The sequence below is a fragment of the Megalopta genalis genome, chromosome 6 (assembly GCF_051020955.1).
Source record: "Megalopta genalis isolate 19385.01 chromosome 6, iyMegGena1_principal, whole genome shotgun sequence".
Taxonomy (NCBI): domain Eukaryota; kingdom Metazoa; phylum Arthropoda; class Insecta; order Hymenoptera; family Halictidae; genus Megalopta; species Megalopta genalis.
This window is the reverse complement of record NC_135018.1, coordinates 18,451,990-18,464,346: the sequence shown is the minus strand read 5'-3', so window position 1 is coordinate 18,464,346 and position 12,357 is coordinate 18,451,990. Positions and strand designations below refer to the sequence as shown.

The 12,357-nt window shown below is 46.0% G+C and overlaps 1 protein-coding gene across 7 annotated transcripts in view; it reads right to left on the bottom strand.

Annotated features, from left to right (window-relative positions):
* The window catches only part of scalloped (TEA domain transcription factor 1 homolog scalloped), a 218,434-nt gene that overhangs the window by 9,721 nt on the left and 196,356 nt on the right, over positions 1–12,357 (bottom strand). For 6 of the 7 annotated variants that reach the window (XM_076523254.1, XM_076523255.1, XM_076523256.1 and 3 more), the window contains 2 exons: positions 11,400–11,530; positions 3,181–3,336 (listed from right to left, as the gene is read on the bottom strand). In XM_076523254.1, the coding sequence (XP_076379369.1) occupies positions 3,181–3,336; positions 11,400–11,530 (287 nt within the window). The remainder of the gene's footprint in view (positions 1–3,180; positions 3,337–11,399; positions 11,531–12,357) is intronic. The other variant, XM_076523258.1, reaches the window with a different exon arrangement.

The following is a 12,357-nucleotide window of genomic DNA, read 5'->3' as shown; positions in this document are numbered from 1 at the left end:
CAACAGCAACGAGATGAGAATACAAACATGTACCAACGCGAGTGAAAGAAGATAATAAGTAGTGGTATTATCTGAAGAGAGAAAGACAGTTTCGTAAGCCACAACAACGTTTCGTAACGTGTGATTATGTGAATAATAGGTATATGTGTATTATACTGTTCAGGATACACGGTATTGCCTCGATAATCGCACGCTGTCCATTATTGGTTCCTTGATCGCTTTGTCGTTATTTTTGCACGGACGACGAAACAAAGAAGAAAAGGAAGAACCGAGAGAGAGAGAGAGAGAGAGAGAGAGAGAGAGAGAGAGAGAGAGAGAGAGAGAATAATCATAATCTCGAATAAAAGGTGAAACGATGTTATCAGAACCAACGTGAACGGGGGCGATTATAAGGAGGGAATACTGTATACGTATATGCAACCCGTGCGCGTGTATACAATATATATGCCCAGTTGATACGTATGTAAATACATAGAGCAACGGACGATTGAACAATACACAACAAGGGCCCCCAAGGGCGTAGCAGCAGAGAGAGAGAGCAAGGGATTGTAATTTCACGAGGATGGTTAGTTTTTGTCAGAGAAGCTTTCGCGATGCGGACTTCGATGCAGTCTACGTGTACGCTGGAAAGCTACGATTTCCACGGAATTCCATTCGAAACAGAGCTATAAATATACAGGGCGATCCGAAAATGTCTCGCGATCTGGAAATGGGAGATTGCTGAGATCGTTCGAAGCAACTTTTTCCTTTGCGAAAATTTTCTCCGCGGCTTCGTTCGCGAGTTATTCACGAAAAACACTGACCAATAAGAGGCGAGCTCGGCTGGCGCGCGGCGGCCCAGCCGACGAACGGTCGGCGCCCAGTTCCGCCCACTGACTCGAGCGCCTCGCGGCAGCTGATCCCGCCTCTCATTGGTCAGCGTTTTTCGTTGATAACTCGTAAACGAAGCCGCGGATCGCATTTTCGCTAAGGAAAAAGTTGCTCCGAATCGCCTCAGGAATCCCCTACTGTCGGATTGCGAGACATTTTTGGGACACCCTGTATATGTATGTCGATGCCGAGTAACATTTGCCGTTCGATTATCGCGAAGCAATCGTCACGGTAGAGTCGAAAGTGCTTTTTCCACGGAAGAAGCAGAGACGCGGCGATCGAGACGCTCTCTAAAATTCCCCTCGTTCTCTGGACGAGTCTCGACTCCGCCGCTGAAAGAAACGACAGATCGGTGCGACGGACAACGGCGTGTCGCAACCAGTCGCGATGGTTAATCGGCGACGAAATGCGACGAGTTCGTTCGTCGTCCAGAGACGCGCGACGGGATCATTGTTCGCGAGTCTGTCGAGCTGTTCGACGAACGCCAAAACTTTGGAGAACGTAAACGCAACGGTGAACGCAACGCAAACGCAACGTGTAAACGCAACGCAAGCGGATTAAAACGGTTGCAGGGCAAAGCGGTTAGAAAAATAGAGACCAACTTCAAAGAAGAAGCCAAACCGGCAGTACACAGCGATTAGAATTTCCATGTTCAAGACGACGAGACACCGTTCTGGGCGCGATTACTACACGCCCCCCTGACACGCTCGGACGAATATGCAGGCTTGCGAACCGATAATTCGCGAACGGATCTGGATTAATTGGCGCGTCTACGATGATCGCGCGTCGGAACGTTTACCCAATTTTCCGTTTCGAAGGATGCACGCGTTGCGGGCCATGTAAACGGCGTACATGGGAAAACACCGTGCGAACGCGCCGACCGCGTTTGCCGCGACAGCACTTGGACGTCTGTTAATTGGGATAGCTTCTGACAGAGACCGGCGGATAACGCGGATCCTCGATACCGCTGCTCGGTAACGCATCGTTTTAGGATCATTGGGCAAACATCCGCGTACGCAAAACTAATGCAACGGCATTGAAACGAAACGGTTGTTGTAAGGTCGACGTGCGAACGGATTAACCTTTTAGGTACGGCTGAATTCTGCGCGAGGCTATTTCTCTGGACGGCAGAGTCTGATATGTACTGTACAGAGCGTCTGTATATTCTGTCTGTATATTGTTAAGATATAGATATATTGTTGACACATTAAAGGCGGGAGTCGTAGTACTACGATTTATCTCGACTTATACGATTTATCTCGATTTATCTCGTAATTAGTGTTTAGTTCTTTTTTAATATTTCTTTTAGTTTTAAGAGTTTAAATAAACTTTTTTAAGTCTACATTTTTTTACGATTACACCAAATATCGCCCGCTCTAGGACGAAAAACGAGGCGGGGCGGTCGCCGCGTTACCTAGCATACTTTCGTCAAGATCCCCCGACTTTGATGTGTTAACAGTTATATTGTTAAGATAAGTCTGTATATTGTAAATCGATGTGAAGACAAAAGAAGTGTGAAACGATGCAGATGAAGACGATTATTTGATCCAAACGATGACCGAGTGAGATGACATCCGCGAAAGCCAACTATAGTGGCGCGTCGTTCAGAGAGATGACATCCGCGAAAGTCACTATAGTGGCGCGTCGTTCAGAGAGATGACATCCGCGAAAGCCACTATAGTGGCGCGTCGTTCAGAGATGACATCCGCGAAAGCCACTATAGTGGCGCGTCGTTCAGAGAGATGACATTCGCGAAAGTCACTATAGTGGCGCGTCGTTCAGAGAGATGACATCCGCGAAAGCCAACTATAGTGGCGCGTCGTTCAGAGAGATGATATCCGCGGAAGCCACTATAGCAGCGCGTCGTGCCTAAAAGGTTAAGACCGAAGCAAGTTTTCACGAAAATCGCTTCTCGAGTCGACATTTACGATACGCAATTGTTTTCGGTGCTCCGGGTGCTTTTTGGCTCGTCAGAGTATTCGAACTCTTTCTCTCTTTCTCTCTTCATCTCTCGCTCTCTTCCTCTCTTCCTCTCTACCTCTCTGAACCGATTCACCGTGTCTCGTCGTCTCGCCCAAAAGCTCGTGGCTCCCTCGGAAAGTAGTATATCGCAGTCCGACAACGAAACAACGAAAATAGAAAACGAAAAGAAACAGAAACAGAAACGGAGAAACGATAATAATAATAAAGAAGCACGAGAAAACAGACGAAGAAAAAGACAAAGACAAAGACAAAGAAAAAGAAAAAGTAAAAGAAAAAGTAAAAGAAAATGAAAATCGTTCCAAGGGGTTTCTCGTGATCGGGACTTACCGCTCCGGGATAGGAGACAGGGGTGGAAGCGTGAAGGGCAAGGGGCCCCACGAGGGCAGGGGGCATCTTGTTGTGTATCGCACTCCCAGCTGATACTATCTGGGCGCTCGACATGCTCGACATTGTCTGGAGCGCCTTCTCCTTGGCGGCATGATCCTAACAAATTGTCAAACCGGTTACAACGCATCGCCGATATTGCCATCGCGAGACGGGAAACCCTCGCGAACGTAATCCCTTTTGCAAGTTGCGTTCGTTTGCAAGCACACGGTTGTTGCGCGACGGCGAGCGGACGAGAGGCGGCGGGAGACACGCGACACGATCTATTCGATCGACAACGGTGGTTCGAACGTGGACGATCGAAGAGATGGTCGGCGATGCTCCGTGCAAACGAATGGCACGCGGAGGGACGATAAACCGAGAAGTCGAAAATCGAAGAAGTAAGGCGAAAGCTGTACAGTAATGTCACTCTAATTGACGCAAAGATTGTCCATAGAAATGGACAATACGGGAAGAGGGGATGCAATTATTCGAGCTTTGCGGTTCGTTTTTATAATCGTCGACAATTCGTGGCCATAAAAACGAACCGCAAGGCTCGAGCAATCGCACCCCCTCTTCTAATTAGGGAGACATTACTGTACAATAATGTCTTCCTAATTAGAAGAGGGGATATCCATTTTTGTGGACAATCTGAGCGCTACTAATGTCTCCCAGTAATGTCTCCCTTACTGACGCTCAGATTGTCCACAAAAATGGGCAATTTTGGAAAAGGAGATACGATTTCTCGAGCCTTGTGGCTCGCTTTTTATGGTTATCGATTGTCAACAACTGTAAAAACGAGTTGCAAGGCTCGAACAATCGTATCCCTCCTTCCCAAATTGTTCAGTTTGCTGAACAATCTGAGCGTCAGTAAGGGAGACATTACTGTACTTGGTATTTTCCAAGGAATCGTTTTTGCTGCCCGACGCGGTATACGAGGCGAACCGATAAAATCTAATCGATAAATCATTTCTCATCGGTGCATAATTTCGTATTCGTTACATTACTGTACAGTAATGTCTCCCTAATTGACGCTCAGATTGTCCACGGAAATGGACAATTTTGGGAAAGGAAATACGATTTCTCGAGCTTTGTGGCTCGCTTTTTATAGTTATCGATTGTCAACAACTGTAAAAACGAGTTGCAAGGCTCGAACAATCGTATCCCCTCTTCTAATTAGGGAGACATTACTGTACAATAATGTCTCCCTAAGGACACGATTGTTCGAGCCTTGCAACTCGTTTTTACAGTCGTTGACAATCGATAACCGTAAAAAACGTGCAACAAGGCTCGAGAAATCGTATTTCCTTTCCCAAAATTGTCCATTTCTGTGGACAATCTGAGCGTCAATTAGGGAGACATTACTGGGAGACATTAGTAGCGCTCAGATTGTCCACAAAAATGGGTATCCCCTCTTCTAATTAGGGAGACATTACTGTACAATAATGTCTTCCTAATTAGAAGAGGGGATATCCATTTTTGTGGACAATCTGAGCGCTACTAATGTCTCCCAGTAATGTCTCCCTAATTGACGCTCAGATTGTCCACAGAAATGGACAATTTTGGGAAAGGAAATACGATTTCTCGAGCCTTGTTGCACGTTTTTTACGGTTATCGATTGTCAACGACTGTAAAAACGAGTTGCAAGGCTCGAACAATCGTGTCCCCTCTTCCCAAATTGTCCATTTTGGTGCACAATCTGAGCGTCGGAAAGGGAGACATTACTATACAGTAATGTTGACGCTCAGATCGATCGTCAATGATGATGACGCTCTGACTAATTGACGCTAAGATTGTCCACAGAAATGGACAACTCGGGAAGAGGAGATGCAATTATTCGAGCTTTGCGGTTTGTTTTTATGGTCACGAATTGTCGACGATTATAAAAACAAGCTGCAAGGCTCGAACAATCGTATCCTTAGGGAGACATTATTGTACAGTAATGTCTTCCTAATTAGAAGAGGGGATATCCATTTTTGAGGACAATCTGAGCGCTACTAATGTCTCCCAGTAATGTCTCCCTTACTGACGCTCAGATTGTCCACAGAAATGGACAATTTTGGGAAAGGAAATACAATTTCTCAATTCTTGTATCCCGCTTTTTATGGTTATCGATTGTCAACGACTGTAAAAACGAGTTGCAAGGCTCGAACAATCGTGTTCGCCCTTCCCAAATCGTCCATTTTGGCGCACAATCTGAGCGTGTCAGTAAGGGAGACATTACCGTACTTGGTATTTTCCAAGGAATCGTTTTTGCTGCCCGACGCGGTATACGAGGCGAACCGATAAAATCGAATCGATAAACCATTTCTCATCGGTGCATAATTTCGTTATCGCTGCTGGGTTTCGCCCCTACAGGTGTCGGTGTTTCAGCCTGACCGTGGTTGATGTCATCGATCGCTATCGGGAGAACGGCAATGCAGTTGATTGCAGAAACAAGCCCGGTTTTGGGTCGCGAAATTCGCGGGAATTTTGCGCTTTTATCGGAAAGCCGTCGTTTTAATCAGAGGCCCTCGGACCGAAAATCGCTGACGGAGCGAACGAGGGATTCGTTCGCGTGATATCCGGGAAATTGGCGTGTCCCCCGCGCCCGCACCCGCGCCCGTACCCGCGCCCAACCTACACCACCCGCGCTCTTCGCATCCACGCTCGCATCCACGCCCACGTCCACACCCACACCCAGGGAGCCCGAACCCGTGTGCCCGGCTACAGAGCTTTTCAATTTCGTTCATAAATCCGTAATGGGAGAGCCATTACAAACTGCGCGTTTGGAATGAAGCGCGCCCGTCCGCGTAACAATGCCAACTGCATACGGTTTTAATAGGTGCACGCGGCGCGCTGAAAAACTCTAATGTTACACCCGACTTACTCTACCGTTCTTCTTTTTCTTTTTTTTCCTCCGTCCTTCGACCGGTAAACGCGTCGTTTTCCGTTGCCTGTCTTTTCTCGCCGGCGTACTACGCGCCGGTGTATTTCTTCGTTTTACGCTCGCGTTTTCTTCGCGCTAATCGCCGATTGCCTCGCGGGTCGACTGTCGCGGCTCGAACCGAGCTTTCGGACAAAGGGCAGCTGCATCGGCCGACTTTCTCGACGTCGACCTCGAGAACGTCGCGAATCTCGATTATCCTACGATTCGTTCGTCCCGAACGCGTTCGAGCTTCCGACGAGAAGCAATTTGTCGAAGGCGAGATTGGCATACGGGCGCGATATGCTTCGCGAACGACGCGACCCCGCGCCACCCCTTTATCACCTAGCTATATATACGCAACTTAATGGCCGAGCCGTAGCGGATGAACGAATAAGCTGGATGAACGAATAGCTGCGGTAACGTCGTAGTCTCATTTGTACGTTCGATCGAGTCGCAAACGCTGTGCAAATAAGCCGCGACACGGATCCCTTCGCCGACGCACGGAATAAAAAAATATTGCAAGGATCCGGCGCGGTCGTGTCCTTTTACGCGCGCGTAGCACGACGTCGAAACTGCTCTGTGTAAGTACACGCTCGCTTCAGGCCGCTTTAGCCCGCTTTACCCCGCTTTATGTAGCCCTCTTTCGCCCTCTTCCGCCCTCTTTCTCCGATCGAGGTCCGCCGCGGAGGTCTGTTTGCACGCGGCGCGCAGCGTGTAGCACGCGTTTTATTTCGCTCGCGGCGTGATTTAATAAAAGGAACGGCCGCGCGGACAAATTTTCGAATTTAAAAAACGATTATCACGGTGCCGGGCTGCACGCGAAAAGCTCCATTGAATTCCGCGGGACCGTTGTTCGAATCGTGCACCGCGGGTGAACTCGCAGTCGAATATCAATTCGGTTAATTGAGAGAGAGCTGGCTCTCTCTTCTTTTTTTTTCCACCCCACCCCCTCTCGGCCACCCTCCCTCGGCCACCCTCGGCCGGCCCGCTTCCCCTGTTTTTTCTTGTTTTAATTTCCGCGTCTCTCGTTCTCTTTGTCCCGCCGGGCATCGTTTTGTCCTTGTCCGCTGCAGCCCCTCATCGTGCAAATACACGCGAGGAATGCAGGATTGGCTGGGTAACCCGGGCTGGACATGTTTATCGACATTCTGAAACGCCGCGCCGGTTGGCCGTTTTTGGGTATCGCTGGTTATCGGACTACGTTTACACCGCAACAATCAATTACAGCGTAACGCTCGGCAGGATTATTCCGGAAATTGATTGCGCGGCCCGCGATCTCGAAAGAATGCACTCCCGGGGAAAAATGACGCGCGTTCGATTAACCTCTCGTTACCGGTGATTGCGGAACGGTCGGCCGACCGCTCCGCTCCGCTCCGCGCTCGTCGTTGTTGTTACACGCCGCTTGTCCGGCCGATCGCGTCTACGATATTAATTATCGTAAATTAATAGCGCGACCCCCGAGAGTCGTCCGGCGGAATAAAAAGTTCGATGGAAAATTTTTCGTCGGGAATTCAATTGGAAATTCGGGGACAAAAATGACTGCGAATCGCCGGCAAGCCGGAAACGGCTCCGTTCCAGCGGGCCGCCGGGCCGTGGAAGTTGTCCGGCGTGGTTTTTGCGCGCGCGGTTGGTTCGCGAAACTTTGACACGACCGCCGGCGGACCCGTGAAAATATACGGCCGCGGCACGGTTCGCCGCGAATGGTCTTTAACGGCAGTAACCGGGCGTAGAAATTAAATAAGGCGCGACCACAGGAAACGTAAACAGCGTGCCTAAAAATTCTTTTCTCGCGGGATATTTATTATTGCGCATGCGTGTGTACATGTGTAACGTGTTGTGTTCTCGGGGGAGATCTGCGGGTCGCGCGATCGCGGGGAACTCTCGACTCGCCTCGGCTCGGAAGCGCGAGCAGAGCGAGCAAAGCGGCCTGAAACACGGTCAGCTCGGCCGCGCGCGCGACGCACCTGAAACTCTCGAAACGCGGAAAACGCCGAAACTTCCAAATTGCGGAAAACGTCGGAAAACGCCGAAGCTTTCAAAACGCGGAAAACGCCGAAACGTCGTAAACGCCGAAGCTTTCAAAACGCGGAAAACGCCGAGACGCCAGAAAACGCCGAAACGCGGAAAACGCCGAAACTTCCAAAACGCGGAAAACGCCGAAACTTCCAAATCGCGGAAAACGCCGAAACGCCGGAGAACGCCGAAACTTCCAAAACGCGGAAAACGCCGAAACGTCGTAAACGCTGAAACTTCCAAAACGCGAAAAACGCGGAAAACGCCGAAACGCGGAAAAAGGCCGAAACTTCCAAAACGCGGAAAACGCCGAAACTTCCAAATCGCGGAAAACGCCGAAACGCCGGAGAACGCCGAAACTTCCAAAACGCGGAAAACGCGGAAAACGCCGAAACTTCCAAAACGCGGAAAACGCCGAAACGTCGTAAACGCTGAAACTTCCAAAACGCGAAAAACGCGGAAAACGCCGAAACGTCGTAAACGCCGAAAACGCTCGAAGCGACCGAAACGCGGAAACTAGGAAATTACGTCACACGGTCGGCCCAGGGTTGCTTTTCGAACGAACAACGTTCCCGTTGTAGCGATCGTCTGCATACGATTTTCGAGAACAGGACTCGACGGAATTGTTCGGGTGCGCGAATATCGGAAGCACGAAGTTCGTTAACGCGGTAATCGACTAAATCGAACGGTGAGTTCTTCGCGCGTGTTTCGATCGCGTCACTTTGTACCAAATATTCCGATTCGTCGGCTATTGTCCGCGATTCTATAAACATTGCGCCCTTGTTTTCTATCCTCTTTCGTTTCGAATGGTATCGACGAATGGAAATGCCGAGTCCAACCACCGCGCTGTGATTTATTAACAGCCCGCGCAATTGTTCCCGAATCGCTTTAATAATTCAGTCGTTGATTAAACGAGCCCCGGGTTCATTTTTACGCCTGATTTATTGCTTTACAAACCACCCCGGCGTCGCTTTCGATCGAACAAATTCCCTCCATTGACAATTAATTCTCGATCCGATCCGATCCGATCCGATCCGATCGGATCCGACTCGATCCGATCCAATTCGATTCGTATCATTCCGATACGAATCGTCGTGGATAAAATTCCACGGCAGGTAATTCGTTGACAGATAAAAATGGGACAACTATCGCGTAGCTTCGACTTGCCGAACGACGCTCCTACGGATTGCGAATCGGAAGGTCTATTTTTCAAAGGTATATACAGGGTGTCCCAGGTTTTGATGTTCAAACTTTGTCGGTGTATTCTATGGCACAAAGTAAGAAAAGAATGTTATGTAAACATAGGTCATAACATTTTTTTCTTACTTTGTGCCATAGAATACACTGACAAAGTTTGAACATTAAAACCTATTCCTATTCTGAAGTTTTGTTATAACTTCTTAATAAAGCTCCATATGTAAACATAGGTCATATAGAGCTTTATTAAGAAGTTATAACAAAAATTCAGAATAGGAATAGTAATCAACTTGCTGTTACTGCGAGCATTGGCTTGAATAGATCAGCACATGCCGTGTGTTTATGTAAGCTGTGTTTATTAATACATTTCGAAACGTATTAATAACCGCTGTTGACAATACATGATTGACATCGAGCGAAGATTTTTTTTTATTTTTTATTTTCTTTTTAGTTGATTACTATTCCTATTCTGAATTTTTGTTATAACTTCTTAATAAAGCTCTATACGAGCTATGTTTGCATAACATTTTTTTCGTACTTTGTGCCATAGAATATACTGACAAAGTTTGAACATTAAAACCTGGGACACTCTGTATAGCAGAAGGCTGTTCGATTTCCGGAGGAAACGTTTTTATAATTACTAGAAATTACTGCGGGCGTATGGCATATCGAGCGTAAAATTTAACCTCATACATCGATCGAATCGACGAAAGCAAATTGAGCCGTTTATTTTGAAAATGGCCTAAGTCATATTTCAAAAACACCGAACTAGCTATTTTAATATTCACATTTCTACGTTATACATATAATTTCATGTCAGCGAAGCTGAAAGAACGCAGTGACCCTTAGGAACACGAAAACATTATACCACCATGTTATCAATTAGCAATATTTTTAAATTTATTAAAACATAAAAACCTTAAATATCTGGATTTTCAAATAAATGGACTTAGGCCACTTTCAAAATAAACGGCTCAATTATAATAATAGAAAGAGCAGATCAATATGGAGGACATTCTTTTCTTCTGCTTGTACGTATAGCGCGTATAATAATGTTTTCTGCTTACATGCACAGATACAGGTATCGGTACAAGTATAGTCATACAAGGATAGGTATTAGGTACGCATAGTATAAGGATAGATCGTTGTAAATGTAATTAGAAAATTTGTTCCGGTATTAAATGTTTAATTCGTATCAAATGTTCGATCGTTGTTCGGGCCTGTTGAGAAGTATGTACCGTTATATGCGAGAAAATGAAATACATAAAGTGACTCGCCTTAATATATTCGGACACGATATTGTTACAAGAATTATTGCTCCTTTTTATTGTTTACGATAGTATTATCGAATCAATTGTTTTCTCATATAATGAAGCACTTCTTAAAGCACTTCTTATCAGGACAATGATCCTAAACAGAAGGCCAGAATTGTACAGGAATATTTATTATACAATTGTCCAAAAGTACTGCATCCTCCTTCTCAATCGCCTGATTTAAATCCGATTGAAAGTTTATGGGATCGATTGGACCGCAAAATTCGTACAACATCTACAAGGACAACAACAGAGATAAAACAACGTTTGTTAGACGAATGGAAACGGACTTCGCCGGATTATTTAAATAAAATCATCTGTAACATGCCCAAGCGATTACACGAAGTAATATAACAAAAGGGTCAACCGACAAAATATTAACATTATGATAACACGATCGAAAAGATTTTCATTTTATATAAAATTAATGTAATTCGTTCGTTGTCCGAATATTTTTGCGACGTTAAATTTTCTCACAATCTTGTTGATCGCTTGTTATACGAAAGAACATGCGCAACGAATAAACAAAATTTATGTTTCTGCTTACTTTAAGAAGTGCTTTATTATATGAGAAAACAATTGATTCAATAATACTGTCGTAAACAATAAAAAGGAGCAATAATTCTTCTAACAATATCGTGTCCGAATATATTAATGCTAGTCACTGTACGTACACGATGATACCGTATGCGCGTGTACTCGCGGGCCAATAAGGAAAGCGAGCGAGAAAAATAAAGTCTTCGGATACTCACCACTTTGAGTTTCGCCTGTATTTCACGGAGTTTTCGCCTGGCGAGGACCTGTATGTGCGAAGATACCTGCTTTCGCGTTCTCGTTTTGCCTGTTCTCAACTTGATGTAACGAGCGATCAGCTCGTTTCGACCTGCAACAATCGGAAGAAAACGCGCCCGATTTAATGGAGAAACAGAAGAGGATTTTGTCGAAACCGAATTTAGATGGTTGTCGCATACTTGCGACAAAGTATGCACGCGAATGTTCGAATATTCGGCTTTACCGATCGTCGAACCGTCGAACAATTGCCGGTGTCGATTCGATTTCTCTAGAATTCCAGCTCACCAAATCTAAATTACCCTGTTACTACCCTCACGGTCAAGTAACAGAGTTGACATTTTGCACAGATAAGTTCTTCTCGATCAGCAATCGAACGGTATTGGGTTGGCAACTAAGTAATTGCCGATTTGTTCAATGAAATACAATTTTTTTGTTTACTTGGATTGAAGTTTAACACATTCCGTGCCGAGCTTTTTTTACTCGAATCTTCACACTTTGATATTTTACTAAAACTTGATGTATTACGTGCAATTATTAATTCTCGTACACATAACAACGTAACAAAAACTTATCAACGCCCATTCTTGCGGTGGAAATTGATTCTTCGGTTCTAAATTTCTTGTAAACAATTTGTTCAGTTCACTAAGTAAACATGCAAGCGTGTACCATGGATGGTACACGTGGCACGGAAGGTGTTAATCTGTAATGTATTTTCCATTTTGTTCGATGACCTTTTGCCGTCTCTCTGACAACTTGAAAATTCCACGCTCGCAGAAGGTCTGATCCTTTTCGGCCAAAAACTGAGTTAAGTGAGATTTTACAGCGTCGTCATCGTTAAAAGTTTTACCACGAAGGGAGTTGTCCAGGGATCGAAATAAGTGGTAATCCGATGGCGCGAGATCAGGGCTATATGGTGGG